Raw genomic sequence first — 14,076 nt, forward strand, 5'->3', positions numbered from 1 at the left:
TGTTATGTGCCTTCAAGTCGATTATGACTTATGGCAACCCTATGAATCAGTGACCTCCAAGAGCATCTGTCATGAACCACCCTGTTCAGATCTTGTAAGTTCAGGTCTGTGGCTTCCTTTATGGAATCAATCCATCTCTTGTTTGGCCTTCCTCTTTCTCTACTCCCTTCTGTTTTTCCAAGCATTATTCTCTTTTCTAGTGAATCATGTCTTCTCATTATGTGTCCAAAGTATGATAACCTCAGTTTCATCATTTTAGCTTCTAGTGATAGTTCTGGTTTAATTTGTTCTGACACCCAATTATTTGTCTTTTTTGTAGTCCATGGTATCCGCAAAGCTCTTCTCCAACACCACATTTCAAATGAGTTGATTTTTCTCTTATCAGCTTTTTTCACTGTCCAACTTTCACATCCATACATAGAGATCGGAAATACCATGGTCTGAATGCTCCTGACTTTAGTATTCAGTGATACATCTTTACATTTGAGGACCTTTTCTAGTTCTCTCACAGCTGCCCTCCCCAGTCCTAGCCTTCTTCTGATTTCTTGACTATTGTCTCCATTTTGGTTAATGATTGTGCCAAGGTATTGATAATCCTTGACAAGTTCAATGTCCTCATTGTCAACTGTAAAGTTGCATAAATCTTCTGGGTTTTCGTGGTAAGAGATATTCAGGGTGGTTTACCATTGCCTTCCTCTGAGTTTGGATGCATCTTAGTCTGGTGTTACAGCTTTGACCATTCCGCCTTAGGTGCCCCTGCTAGGAGTCTAGCCACTTGGTCTAGACTCCTGACGGCATTGCTCTCAGCTTCTTCAACACACTCAACCCCCCTCACCATGTTAAGGTGTGCATCCAATTTGTTTAATTTGTTCTAACACCCAATTATCGGTCTTTTTCGCAGTCCATGCTATCCGCAAAGCTCTCCTCCAACATCACATTTCAAACAAGTTGATTTTTTTCACTGTCCAACTTTCACATCCATACATAGAAATCGGGAATACCATGGTCTGAATGATCCTGACTTTGGTGTTCAGTCATATAACTTTGCATCTGAAGACCTTTTCTAGTTCTCTCATAGCTGCCCTCCCCAGTCCTAGCCGCCTTCTGATTTCTTGACTATTGTCTCCATTTTGGTTGATGACTGTGCCGAGGTATTGATAATCATTGACTAGTTCAATGTCCTCATTGTCCACTTTAAAGTTACATAAATCTTCTGTTGTCATTACTTTAGTCTTCTTGACGTTCAGCTTTAGTCCTGCTTTTGTGCTTTCCTCTTTAACTTCCATCAGCATTCGTTTCAAATCATAATTGGTTTCTGCTAATAATATGGTATCGTCTGCGTATCTTAAATTATTGATGTTTCTCCCTCCAATTTTCACACCTCCTTCATCTTGGTCCAGTCCCAATTTCCACATCAATGATGTGTTCTGCATACAGATTAAACAAATAAGGTGATAAAATACACCCCTGTCTCACACCCTTTCCGATGGGGAACCAATCTGTTTCTCCATGTTCTGTCCTTACAATAGCCTCTTGTCCAGAGTATAGGTTGCACATCAGGACAATCAGATGCTGTGGCACCCCATTTTTAACTTCAATAAAGTCAAATAATTAAAGTTTGTCTCCCAGTGCTATATAGAGCACAGATGAACACAGAATCCAGTCAGATGAGAAAAATCCATCAAAGTGGTGTGGGTGTGCCTGTGCAGTCTGAAAAAAACAGTGTCTTTGGCGTTCTATTTGTCTCTCAGTTGACATTCATAAGGACATTATCGCCACCGTAGTTTTCAAACAATTCCCCCATTGAGCCTCTTTATGCGAGCAGCGTGCTAAGCCCACACAAAAAGCACAAGTGGTCTCGCTTCTATCAGAGGGAGGACAGGGAGGTCCAGAAGTTCCTTCTAATGCAATGGTGAGGAACCTGTAATCCTCAGATGTTATTGGACTCCCATTAGCCCAATAAGAACATAAGAACCTGCTGGATCAGCCAGTGGCCCATCTAGTTCAGCATCCTGTTCTCACAGTGGCCAACCCTGTGGAAAGCCCACGAGCAGAACCTGAATGCAAGAGCACCCTCCCCTCCTACAGCTACTGGCAACCAGTTTTCGGAAGCACACTGCCTCTGACTATGGTGGCAGAGCACAGCCATCATGGCTGATTAGCCTTATTTTCTATGAATTTGTCTAATCCTTAAAGCCATCCAAGTTAGTGGCCATCACTGCCTCTTGTGGGAGAGAATTCCGTAAACTATGTGCTGCATGGAGAAGTACTTTCTTTTGCCTGTCCTGAATCTTCTGACATTCAGCTTCTTTGAGCGTCTGTCCATGAGTTCTAGTGTTAAAAGAGAGGGAGAAAAGCTTTTCTCTATCAACTTTTTCCATGCCATGCATAATTTTATACATATATGTCATCTCTGATTCGCCTTTTCTCTAAACTAAAAAACCTCAAATGCTACAACCTTTCCTCACAGGGGAGTGTTTCCATCCCCTTGATTATTTCCGAACTTTTTCGTTCTTCAGTATCCATTTTGAGGTGAGGCGACCAGAACTGTACACAGTATTCCAAATGCAGTTGCACCATAGATTTATAAAACGGCATTATGATATCAGTTTTATTTTCAATACCTTTCCTAATGATGCCTAGCATGGAATTTGCATTCTTCACAGCTGCTGCACACTGGGTTGACATCTTCATCGAGCTATTCACTACAACCCCAAGGTCTTGTTCCTGTTCAGTCACTGCCAGTTCAGAACCCATGTGCATATATATCTGAAATTAAGATTTTTTGCTCCAGTATGTGCAACTTTACACTTGTTTACATGGAATTTCATTTGCCATATTACTGCCCATTCACTCAGCTTGGAGAGGTCCTTTTGGAGCTTTTCACAATTGCTTTTTATTTTAACAACCCTGAACAAATTAGTATCATCAGCAAACTTGGCCACCTCACTGCTCACCCCTAACTCTAGATTATTAACAAGTTTAAAAGCACAGGTCCCAACAGTGATCCTTGGGAGACTGCACTTTCTACAGCCCTCCATTGGGAGAACTGTCCATTTATTCCTACCCTCTGCTTCCTAACCAATTTCTGATCCACAAGAGGACCTCTCCTCTTATTCTGTGACTGCTGAACTTACTCAGTTGTCTTTGGTGCAGTACCTTATTGAAAGCTTTTTGAAAGCCTAAATATACTATGTCCATCAGATCATCTCTATCTATATGCCTGTTGACGCTCTCACAGAATTCTAATAGGTTAGTGAGACAGGACTTTCCCTTGCAGAAGCCATGCTGGCTCTGCTTCAGGACTTGTTCTTGTGCATGCTTGGATAATTGTCTTTAATAATACTTTCTACCAGTTTTCCTTGGACAGACGTTAAGCTAACAGGCCTGTAATTTCCAGGATCCTCCCCATTTCCGTTTTTAAAGATTGGTGTTACATTGACCAGTTCCTAGTCCTCGGGTATAGAGGCAGATCTGAGGGCCAAGTTACATATTTTTGTTAGATCATTAATTTCACATTTGAGTTGAGAACTCTTGGGTGGATGGCCCAAGGGGCAGGCATGATGGAGCTAGTAGTTAAGTAGCATCTGGAAAACCACAGGTTTCCTATCCCTGTAAGGATCTGCTGTTCAGAAAAGGCTATTAGCTATGATAGTCCATGTTCAGAAATGGGATTTCTCTCGTTATGAGGTGCTAGAAACTTCCTGTTTGTGAAGCATCTGGGGGGGCTGTTATTAGAAACAGAAAACCTCTGGCTAGTCTAACAAGGGAGTTCTTAGGATTAAAGCAAAGGGCTGTTTTACATATGGACGTTCCCACATGCTTTGTACTGGAGACTTTTGTACAACCAGAAGGACTTGAAGCATTTAGAATAGTAAGCCCAGATTCTAGGAAGAGTGTGAGCGTCACAAACACAGCTTGCAAATTCACACAGCTTGTAACTTGTGTCTGGACCACCCCTAAGCATCTTATATTTGGCTGTGTTTATAAGAATATTTGTGTTTTCAGGTGGCAGAACTAGTGAAAGAACTTCGCTGTGAGCTTGACCAGCTACTCCAAGATAAAGTCAAAAACCCCAGCATGGATCTGTGTACCTGCCCTCGAGGATCTCGTATCATTAGCATGATTGTAAAACTTGTGACCACACAATAGCATAGACCACTGAGAATTTGGTATAAAGTCTCATCAACAGAACAATGGCTACAGAGACCAAAGCAAAGCAGATGCGTGACAACATGGCATCGAATATTGTAGAGCTATGACTGAAAACCGAAAAAAAGGCAGTAAAAAAAACCCACTTCATGTGGAGCAACCCTAATAGATTTAATGGGATTCGAGAAATGTGTTTTTAGAATCATGATAAAAATTGATGCAAAAACTTAGAGAAGTTGGCATATTTTAAGGGAAACCTAAGCACCTCCTTTTCAGAAGCACCCTCCTGCAAAGTGAAGAGTGAGACACATCACTTTTTACTCTGATAAAAACTCTGAGATGCAGAAAATGTTCATTTGTAATGTGGATTTCTCATCACTGTTTTTGACCAATTAACTTTTTATGATAAACTGATGGTATATTGTCTTAGACCTTCTCCTAAGGGCAGGGCATGATGTCTGTCTCTTCCTATATAAAATGGATCCTCCTGTAAGCTCAGTAAACTAAAACCTATCCTTATCTCTATCAGTTCATCAGTGTAGATTGCCAAACTTCAAATGGAAGACGTTTAAACAAACTTTGCATAGATGTTTATCACAAAGTTGGCCTAGACTCTATATGAGCTGGAATATGTGTGCACACAGGGCTTTAGTTACAGCTTCCTAATGTCAATAATGGTTGTCTTATTCCTTCACAAAGTGTTAGTTCAGAGAATATCCTTGCTCTTTTACGTTTTCTGTAATAAATTTAGCTTCCTTGAGGAGACAGTGGCAGCCCTACTTTCGTAAGTGTGAAATACACCAAGAATTGTCAAAGTGAGATCTGAAAGTAATACTTTCACATCTTAGGTTATTGCTTTTCTGGCTCTGAAGGTCACAGAAATGGTTGTAGAATGCAATACAAAGAGGCTAATTTAGTACAGTCCTGCTGAAATTAATAGGATGCCCCGTGAATTTCAATAGTATTTCAACAGAAATTCCCAATAGGGCATATTTAAGGATTTTTAAAATAGAGCAGACCAGCATTTGGGAAAATGTACAATTGCTATGGCAATATTAATAAGGCTGCCAGTAACAAAAATTGATCTGTATAATTAAATAACTTTGTGTCACCTTGGGTGCCAACTGGTTGGAGACATGGTGACCAACAAGCTCTATAAATAATGATTTGTCCATTAAATTCTTAATCCTACTTTGTTTGGATTTGTCTTTGTACAAGAAATTGTTTTGCTTCAGTATCAGTGTGATGTGAGCCGTGAGTGCAAGCTCACACTTTATTCCTTATTGAAAAGTTCAACAAACTACCTGAATCTAGCTCTAACTCTGGGGATGGATTGGTGTACAGTTAAGCTACAAGGAGCCTGACTTGGGTGAGTGTTCGTTCTTATTGGCTAGTACAGTCTGCATTTAATTAAAAACCCAAAGCCAGGACACTTGATAAGAAATTACCTCCTACTCAGTTGTGTGAATCTATCTTTATTTACAGACTAGATTTCAAGTAAAAGCTTGGGCATTGACCAAAACAAAAGGTCGTAAACTACACCTCTCCTCCCACTAAGTAGTCTGCAAAAGCAGGAAAGAGGTTCCACAAAAGGAGAAAAAGCAGCATGGCAGAATAACAAGTTACTGAGCAAATTACATTCTTCACGGTTACAAGCCTTTTTCTCCAGACAAACCTCTCACTGCTTAATCCTAACTCCCTTATTTAACTCTTCTGAGGTATTCTGTCTTTCTGAGTACACTGAAATTCCTGTCAAAGCAAGTTTCAAATGGCCAAGCTGGTAAGTGAATATTGACCTCTCACCGAAACAACAAAAGTCAAATGCCTGTCTAGTTCTGATGTGGAGATTAACTCTGGTAAATAATGTCCTACATACATCTATGCAACTACATTAGTTGAACTGCCCCATGAATGTGTTACCAGGTGAAAATTCTGCTATACAGGTTTGTGTAGTAGATCTTCCCTCATGCCCTGTAACAGTTAGGAGCAGCCTTCAGCTATGTTACTTGCATGTGCATGGGCTTCATGTTCATAATTAGTACTATACCAGAGGGATCTCTTGCCATATCATATTCCAAAAAGACTGTCTTACCCTGAACACTTTTCAGGGAATGCAAAGGCATTCAGAGGGGAACAAAAAATGAGTATATCAATTTTAGGAGTTTTCAGTTTATGAAAGCCCAAGCTAGATATTAAAGTATATATATCTTAATGTCCTTGCCATTGTAATCCTTCTGCTTATTGATTATGAACTGTACTTTACAGAGGCCTTCGCTATTTTATATCAGCATGACTATTCAGAGAATTGAGCCTTCACAACTACTAATTTTATATAAAGGGACATGCCCAGGATCCCAAAAGGAGGGCGGGGGAGACGAGAACTTCAACACTTATTTTCATATAAAAATATATAAAAACAGTACAGTTGTTACACTTGTCTTTCTGCACAAAACATGCATGTAATCTAGAAACAGTTCCATCTTGACTGTCAGCTATATATACTTTCTGCCGACACTTAGGAATGCAAAAAGCCTAACCTGAGGGGGAAATTCAACAGATATTTTATAGCTCAGCCTTCTGCAACCTGATGCCCTCTAAACATTTTGGACTATAGATCCCAACAGCCCCAGCCAGCCAGCTGGGGCAGATAGGAATTGTAGTCCAAAATATCTAGAGAGCATCAGGGTGGCATAGGTTTTGCAAGTAACATCTTCCAAATACTTGAACTACATCAGTCACTGCTGAAGAGCAAGGTAGCTTTGTATTAACCCTTGGACTCTAGACAAAATGATTTCATTGGAACTGTTGCAGTCTTCTGGTCCATAAGGTGGGTTAATCGTTAACACCCCTGCAACACATAGTGTTCTCTGTGACTCTCCTTCCTCCTTTACAGGAATATGGTTTTTCTCCAACCAGTTCTTCAAGCTGTTTTTCTTTTCCTCCAGCTCCTCTTGACTGTAAGTTTGGCTTTCTCCAGGCATGAAGAGGTGGGCAAGCTGCTCTTTCACAGCATCGGTTGATTCAGACACTATTTCCACATCTTGTACTGCATGCCCCAAGATGCCTGAAATAGACACGTTTCCATTCTCAAGGAGATTTGCAAGAAGAATGCTGTAAGGAACAGGAGTTGACAACGTTTTATAAACTACAAGAGCTACAAAAAGATCAGATAAGAAATGCTATCAAATATATACTCTACCTCATCCAAACATTGCAATCCTACACGCACATTCACCATAAAATGTTCAGGTCAAGATGCAGTGAAAAAATCACATTGGAATTATACAGTCCCAAGAGTCACTGTATAGTATAGCCAGCATGGATTTTTCACATTCCGGAATGTTAAATTGAAAATACCCTCCCATGCAATTCTGATGCTTCCCATAAGCTCATTTCAAAACAAAACCTTACAAAACGTATAGTCCTGAACTCAGAAACGCTTGCTTAACAACCCTCTAAATTTTAATGGCGATACACAAAACAGTCAAAGAGAATCAAGAGTTCAAAGTGTAAAAAGAGAGAGAAAAACCAGAGTCCTGTTGGACTTTTTTCTGTAGACTTCTCATGAGTACCTGTAATCCTATTACTGACCTTGCTCCATACTCTGACCTTCATCTTCTGCAGTTTAAAAGTTAAAAAATACCCGGCTGATTTTTAATTAATTTAAGAAATTTAGCATTGAACTCAATAAGGCCGAGCATGCTCAGTAAGAACCAACTGTCAGTGTTCTAAAAGCCAGACTTGCAGCTGCTTGGCTTGCCTAACCAGGGCCACACCAACACCAGACATTCATTTCACTACAGTCATGGTTTCCCCCAAAGCATCCTGGGAAGTGTAGTTTGTGAAGGGTGCTGAGAGGAGACTCCTATTCCCCTGACAGAGCTCCAGTGGCAAGAGTGGTTTAACAGTCAGCTGCCTTGATTGTAGCTCTGTGAGGGGAACAGAGCATCTCCTAGCAACTCTCGGCACCCTTCACTAAGTACACTTCCCAGGATTCTTTGGGAGAAGCCATGACTGTCTAAATAAAGGTCTCATGTGGATGTGACCAGGGACTGCTTTGGTTTAAATTTGGGTGGGAGACTACATATTGCCTGCTGTAGAATAAAAAGGGGAGAACCCTGAAAAAGAATGACACTGTTCACAATGTTTTCCTTTTGGAAAGGAAAGAGGCTTCCCCTCTGCCCAGTGCCCACCCATCCAATCTCCTCCCCTTTCCCTTCCCTCCCAGCACTTTCCCCAAGTCAGTTTCACCTATCCTAAACACGATTGCACAGGCGTAAATCCCACTGAACTCAAAAAGCATGCAAATGATCAACCCTGCCCTCCCTTCTTCCTCCCTCCTATTCCTCCTGCCCCTTCCCGCCTGCTTCCTTCACCCCTCCCTTTCCCCTTCCCCTTCCCTTTCCAATCCCCTCCTTCCCTCTCTTCCCCCCCCCCATGGTCAGTTTTACCTATCCTCAGCATGACTAAAGGTAAATGTGACCCTGCACTTGTAATGCGAGTCGTTTCCGACTCTTAGGGTGACGTCTTGTGACGTTTACTAGGCAGACCGTATATATGGGGTGGGATTGCCATTTCCTTCCCTGGCCTTTCTTTACCCCCCAGCACAGCCCTCTTGCCCCTTCCCTCCCCCTTCCTTCCCCCTCCTGCCCCCATGGTCAATTTTACATATCCTTAGCCAGGGCTGGGGAGTTGGAGTCGTGGAGTCGAAAGCAATTTTGGGTGGAGTCGGTAGAAATGTACCAACTCCGGCTTCAAAATAAAATTAATATTTTAATTTTAATATTAATAAATTAATATACATTTGCCATTTATGAAGAACGTACCAATAAGCAACAGATATTTCTATCAAACTTTAAAAAGCAGGAAGATTGGGCAGCTATAGTGAATGCACCAGGGGAGCAGGAGACCTGACCTCCTCTTGGAGATATTGTACTGCCCTACACATTTGTCAAAATGCAAACAATTTGGGTTGGTCTTTCACAGTCCAATCCACTTCCTGTGTATGCTAAGTAATATGCATTTTTATCAGTTTTACAAATATTTTAAAGCTTTATTCTTCTAGAAATGCACTTCTCTCCCACCACCATTCTTGTTCTGATCCCCAGTCTGAAAATAAAAATTTGATTGATTTCCTCCCTCCCAGGGTATCATACTTCTGTACAGGCTGAATTCCTACTTACTTGGCAGACACTGGATCAACTGTTAAAACCCATCCTTTATACTTATGTTTCTCAGCAGCCAGAATGTTGACTTCTTTATTCACATATGTCAGCCATTCCAAAGGCGATTTCCTCTGCCACTCAGTCATATTTCCTGCTTGCTGAAGCTAACAAGAAAATGAAAATGAGTATCAGTCAGCAAAGGTTTACAGAGCTATCTTGTGCCAAGTCACAGCAAGGGCTAGACATCCCTCTCCTGTCCTGAAAAACTTAGAAACGGCACAATCCTATACCTCAGTGGTTTCCAAACTTTTTTCCTCACAGACCACTTGAAAATTGCTGAGAGTCTTGGTAAACCACTGAATGATTTCCCCCCCTGTTGTAGCAATTGGGATGATACATGATTTTTAATTGTATTTTTATTGCTTCTTTAACTTCTTTTGTATTTTATTTATTCCATAGAGCTCAAATTGTAACACAGTAACATATCAGAAATAAAATCGATGGAAATAAAATACAACATAAGAAATCTACAGATTCAAATTGTAACAATAAATTACAACATAAGAAATAAAAGAAACAATATAAAAATTAAGAATTAATATATTTAATGTGGACATGTTGTGGACTACCTGAATGAAGTTCATGGACCATTAGTGGTCCATGGACTACAGTCTGGGAACCTCTGCTATACATGGTTACACAGAAGTGAGTCCCACCATAGTCAACAGGGCTTATTTATTTATTTATTGTTTGATTTGTATCCCGCCCCTCCTCCCAGAAGGAGCCCAGGGCAGCAAACAAAAGTGCTAAAAACACATCAAAACATCACAAAAACAGACCTCAAAATACATTAAAACAAAACAACTTTAAAAACTTTTTTTTAAAAAAAAGCTTTAAAAACATCTTTAAAAAGGGATTAAAAAACATTGTTTTTAAAAAATATATTAAAAGGAATTCCAACACAAACGCAGACTGGGATATGTCTCAACTCAAAATGCTTGTTGAAAGAGGAAAGTCTTCAAAAGGCGTTGAAAAGATAACAGATGGTGCCTGCCTAATATTTAAGGGGAGGGAATTCCACAGGGTAAGTGCCGCCACACTAAAGGTCCATTTCCTATGTTGTGCACAAGGGACCTCCTGAGAAGATGGTATCTGCAGGAGGCCCTCACCTGCAGAGTGCAGTGATCGATTGGGTATATAAAGGGATAAGACGGTCTTTCCGGTATCCTGGTCCCAAGCTGTATAGGGCTTTGTACACCAAAACTCCCCCTCTAGGATGTACACCTTAACGTAGTGAGGGGGTTTGAGAGTGTTGAAGAAACTAAGAGCAATGCCGTCAGGAGTCTAGACTAAGAGGCTAGACTCCTAGCAGGGGCACCCAAGGCAGAATGGTCAAAGCTGAGATGCATCCAAACTCAGAGGAAGGCAATGGTAAACCACCTCTGAATATCTCTTACCACGAAAACCCTATGAACAGAGTATCCAAAATGCAACACGAGATAGTGCTGGAAGATGAGGCCCCCAGGTCACAAGGCACTCACCAAGCTACTGGGGAAGAACAAAGGACAAGTACGAGTAGCGCTGTGACTAATGACGCAGCTGGGTCAAAGCCAAAAGGAAGCCCAGAGGCTGATGCGCACAGATGCAAAGGGAGAGGCTGGAGTTGTACGACGCACACAATAGGCACATGGAATGTGAGAAGCATGAACTAGGGAAAGTTAGAAATTGTCAAGCAAGAAATGGAACATATCAACATTACAATACTCGGTGTGAGCAAACTAAAATGGATGGGAATGGGACATTTTCAAGCAGGCAACTACAAAATATTTTATACAGGAAATGAGAAATTAAGAAGAAATGGGGTTGCTTTAATGTGAGAAGTGATGTAGAAAGAGCAATTAGGAGCTATAACACAAGGTCTGAGCTAGTTATATCAATGAGATTAAACAGGAAACCTATCAACATAACCATCATCCAAGTCTATGCTCCAATGGCAAATGCAGAAGAAGAGGAATTGGAGAGATTTTCCATATGAGGCTGGCCATCACTGCGGGTATTGGCTCCACCTATCGTGCGAAGGCAAGAATGTTTTTTGAAGTCAAGACTAGGGGCGTCAAGCCCCTCCCACTCTCCAGTTCATTCTTGCCTTCGTACGAACAAGATTGATATCTCGTATAGCGTAGCATATAGCTAAGTTATTTGTCTTAGTTTGTGTATTTGTCTGACAGGGTGTGAAGGTTTTGTCGTTTGTGTGTACCCAAGTGCTTTCCTTCCCTCTGTCTAGTGTCTATCTCTGTTTGTTTGTAATTCCTGGGGAATTCCCTTGGGGGGGGTTCGCCCTTTCCCGGACCGTTTTTCCGGCCTTTTATTTTTTACTTGGATCTCAGAGAAACCGTGGCTGCGGCTATCTCCATTTTTACGCGGGAGATTGCGGCTGCAGCTCCCAGCTTTGTCCCCTGGTTGTTTTGTGCCTTTACGACTCACGTTTTCCCCTTGGAGGCCATTCTGTTTTCGCTGCCTTCCTGAGCTGCCGCGGCTTTTTGCTTAGCGAGTGTACTTGAAAATTCCATCCGGGAGCCTGCGGCTGCGGCTCTCACTTGGGTGATTTTTTCTGAAATTGACTTGTTTTCCAAGCTCCTGCTGTCACACCTGGACTTGTGGCTTCAGTTTTTTCACCGCGAAAGCCTCTGTAATCGGCGGCGGCGGCTGCCTTAGCGGCTATGGTGCTCCCTTTTTACGAGCCGCGATTGCACCCTTCAGACCTGGCTGTCGCACGCCCTCGAGACTGTGCTTGACAGTCTTTGGGTCAGTTCACTGTCGCTCCTCAGCGTCCGCCATTACTGTCTTCCTCCGCCATTTTGAGTGCTCCTTTTCTTGCTCCCGTCCCGGGCGCCATTTTGTTTGTCCCGTTTTTCTTCCCGCCCTTTTTGTTTAGACTTTTCTGCACTAAATAAAGGGTTTTTTTTTACCTTTAGAGGGCTTTCTCCTATGTGAATTTCAGTTAGGACTAGTTAGCTCTACAAGGGTTCATCTCTCACCTGTCCTCTACTGCTGCCTATCGCAACACTTCGCCCCCTGCAACTATTGAACGTACTTCCACTGTTTCATCAAGGCTGTGCCTGTGCAATCTATTTGTATGTACTAGGCGGCTGATACTGTGCAAGCTGTCTGAACTCCCCACTCCAGTTGCTCCTGTACAAAAGAACAACTTATTTGAACTGTACATTCTGCCCCCTCTGTGGCCATGTACCAGGGCGCCCTATATAAAACTACAACTTATTTGAACTGTACATTCTGCCCCCTCTGTGGCCGTGTACCAAACCTCAAGTCTAGTCTGCATTATACTGATGCTGTTACCATTGTACATTCTGCTCCCTCTGTGGCTGTGTACTTAGCCATCTGCCAGTGCATTCTACCCCCTCTGTGGTAGTGTACTGCGCCTGTTCGGGTCTCTACATTCTGCCCCCGCTGTGGCCGTGTACTGCACCCATAGTGAATATTATTTATTTATTTTATTTATTTATTACATTTATACCCCGCCTTTCTTTTCATGATAGAAACCCAAGGCGGCTTACATATGGTTCCCAGGCGGTCTCCCATCCAGGCATTGACCAGACCTGACCCTGCTTAGCTTCAACAGGGTGCTGGCTCATGTGCCTTCAGACCACAGCCTGGGGCTATAATATAAGATATAAGATGGCGGAACAGCCAGACATGTCTCAGACAGCCAAGCAGCAACCATCTAAGGCAACTAAGACTAAGCATGCCAAAGCACTGGCTAAGACTAAACATCTTTCCAGCCACAGCAAACCCAAGCGCCCACGCTATGCCTCTGTTCCGAACCCCACCACAACAGCCCGGGAACAGCGAATGGATATATTTCATTCCCCCGCTGCTTCTTCCGACGAGGAGGACTTTGCTGGCTTTCCTACTCAGCCAACACTTAGCCAGCCTCCTCCTGTGTTGCTGCCCAGGGCTTATCCTCCGGTTCAGCCCACTGCACTACCTACTCCGGCACAACCATCTGCCTCAACGGGGCTGCAGCTGCCTCAGGATTTTCTTTCACAACTTCAGGGATTGCTGTCATTTTTCGCTCAAATGCAGTCACCACCACAAGTTCCCGCCATACCTCAACGCACTATGGACCAACATGTATGTCATGAGGCAAACCCTTTCTGCTCCCCAAACCCCTTTGACGTGGCCAGAGGCAGATGTATTGATGACGCTTCGTATGGGGAGGAGTCAACCTTTGCTGATCATGCTGACGGAGACGAATGGAGTGACTATTCGAAACATGAGGAGGATACATCGTACCGCTTGTTTAATACCTCAGATTTTCAGCCTCTCGCACGCAGGGTAGTTAACACACTTGGCCTCCAAGCTGCGCTCTCAACAGCTACCGTTCCAGCTATTAAAGGGGCCAGGGTTCTCAAATCCCCTGCACCAACTGAGCATTACATCCTGGTGCCGGACCCCATTGCTAAACTGGCCACCGAAGAATGGTCTCATCCATTCCAAACTCGCTGCTTCTAGAACCTGGCTGACAAACTATACTCCCTAGCCCCTGACTTTACCACCAAGCTGGCCGTCCCTGGCATAGACGAGCCGATCGCTAGCCTAGTGTCGCGATCTCTCTTGCCTAGGGAAGGAGAATCCCAATTAAAGGATGCTACTGAGCGGAGATTAGACTTCACTCTCCGCAAAAATCATGAGGCCACTGCTTTCTCCATGCGAGCCTCCGCATCGGCTTCAATCTTCT

At 42.7% G+C, this 14,076-nt stretch overlaps 2 protein-coding genes across 7 annotated transcripts in view; one reads left to right on the forward strand and one right to left on the reverse strand.

The window, feature by feature from the left end:
* DHX57 (DExH-box helicase 57) overlaps positions 1-5,343 on the forward strand; it is a 65,961-nt gene extending 60,618 nt beyond the window's left edge. For all 4 annotated transcript variants that reach the window (XM_061625580.1, XM_061625578.1, XM_061625579.1 and 1 more), the window contains exon 24: positions 4,009-5,343. In XM_061625580.1, coding sequence (XP_061481564.1) covers positions 4,009-4,152 — 144 coding nt within the window. In that variant the 3' untranslated portion in view covers positions 4,153-5,343. The remainder of the gene's footprint in view (positions 1-4,008) is intronic.
* A 268-nt stretch (positions 5,344-5,611) lies between these two features.
* GEMIN6 (gem nuclear organelle associated protein 6) overlaps positions 5,612-14,076 on the reverse strand; it is a 29,119-nt gene continuing 20,654 nt past the window's right edge. For all 3 annotated transcript variants that reach the window (XM_061625603.1, XM_061625602.1, XM_061625601.1), the window contains 2 exons: positions 9,336-9,481; positions 5,612-7,263 (listed from right to left, as the gene is read on the reverse strand). In XM_061625603.1, the coding sequence (XP_061481587.1) occupies positions 6,888-7,263; positions 9,336-9,463 (504 nt within the window). In that variant the 5' untranslated portion in view covers positions 9,464-9,481 and the 3' untranslated portion in view covers positions 5,612-6,887. The remainder of the gene's footprint in view (positions 7,264-9,335; positions 9,482-14,076) is intronic.

This window comes from Rhineura floridana, chromosome 4 (assembly GCF_030035675.1).
Source record: "Rhineura floridana isolate rRhiFlo1 chromosome 4, rRhiFlo1.hap2, whole genome shotgun sequence".
NCBI classification, from domain to species: domain Eukaryota; kingdom Metazoa; phylum Chordata; class Lepidosauria; order Squamata; family Rhineuridae; genus Rhineura; species Rhineura floridana.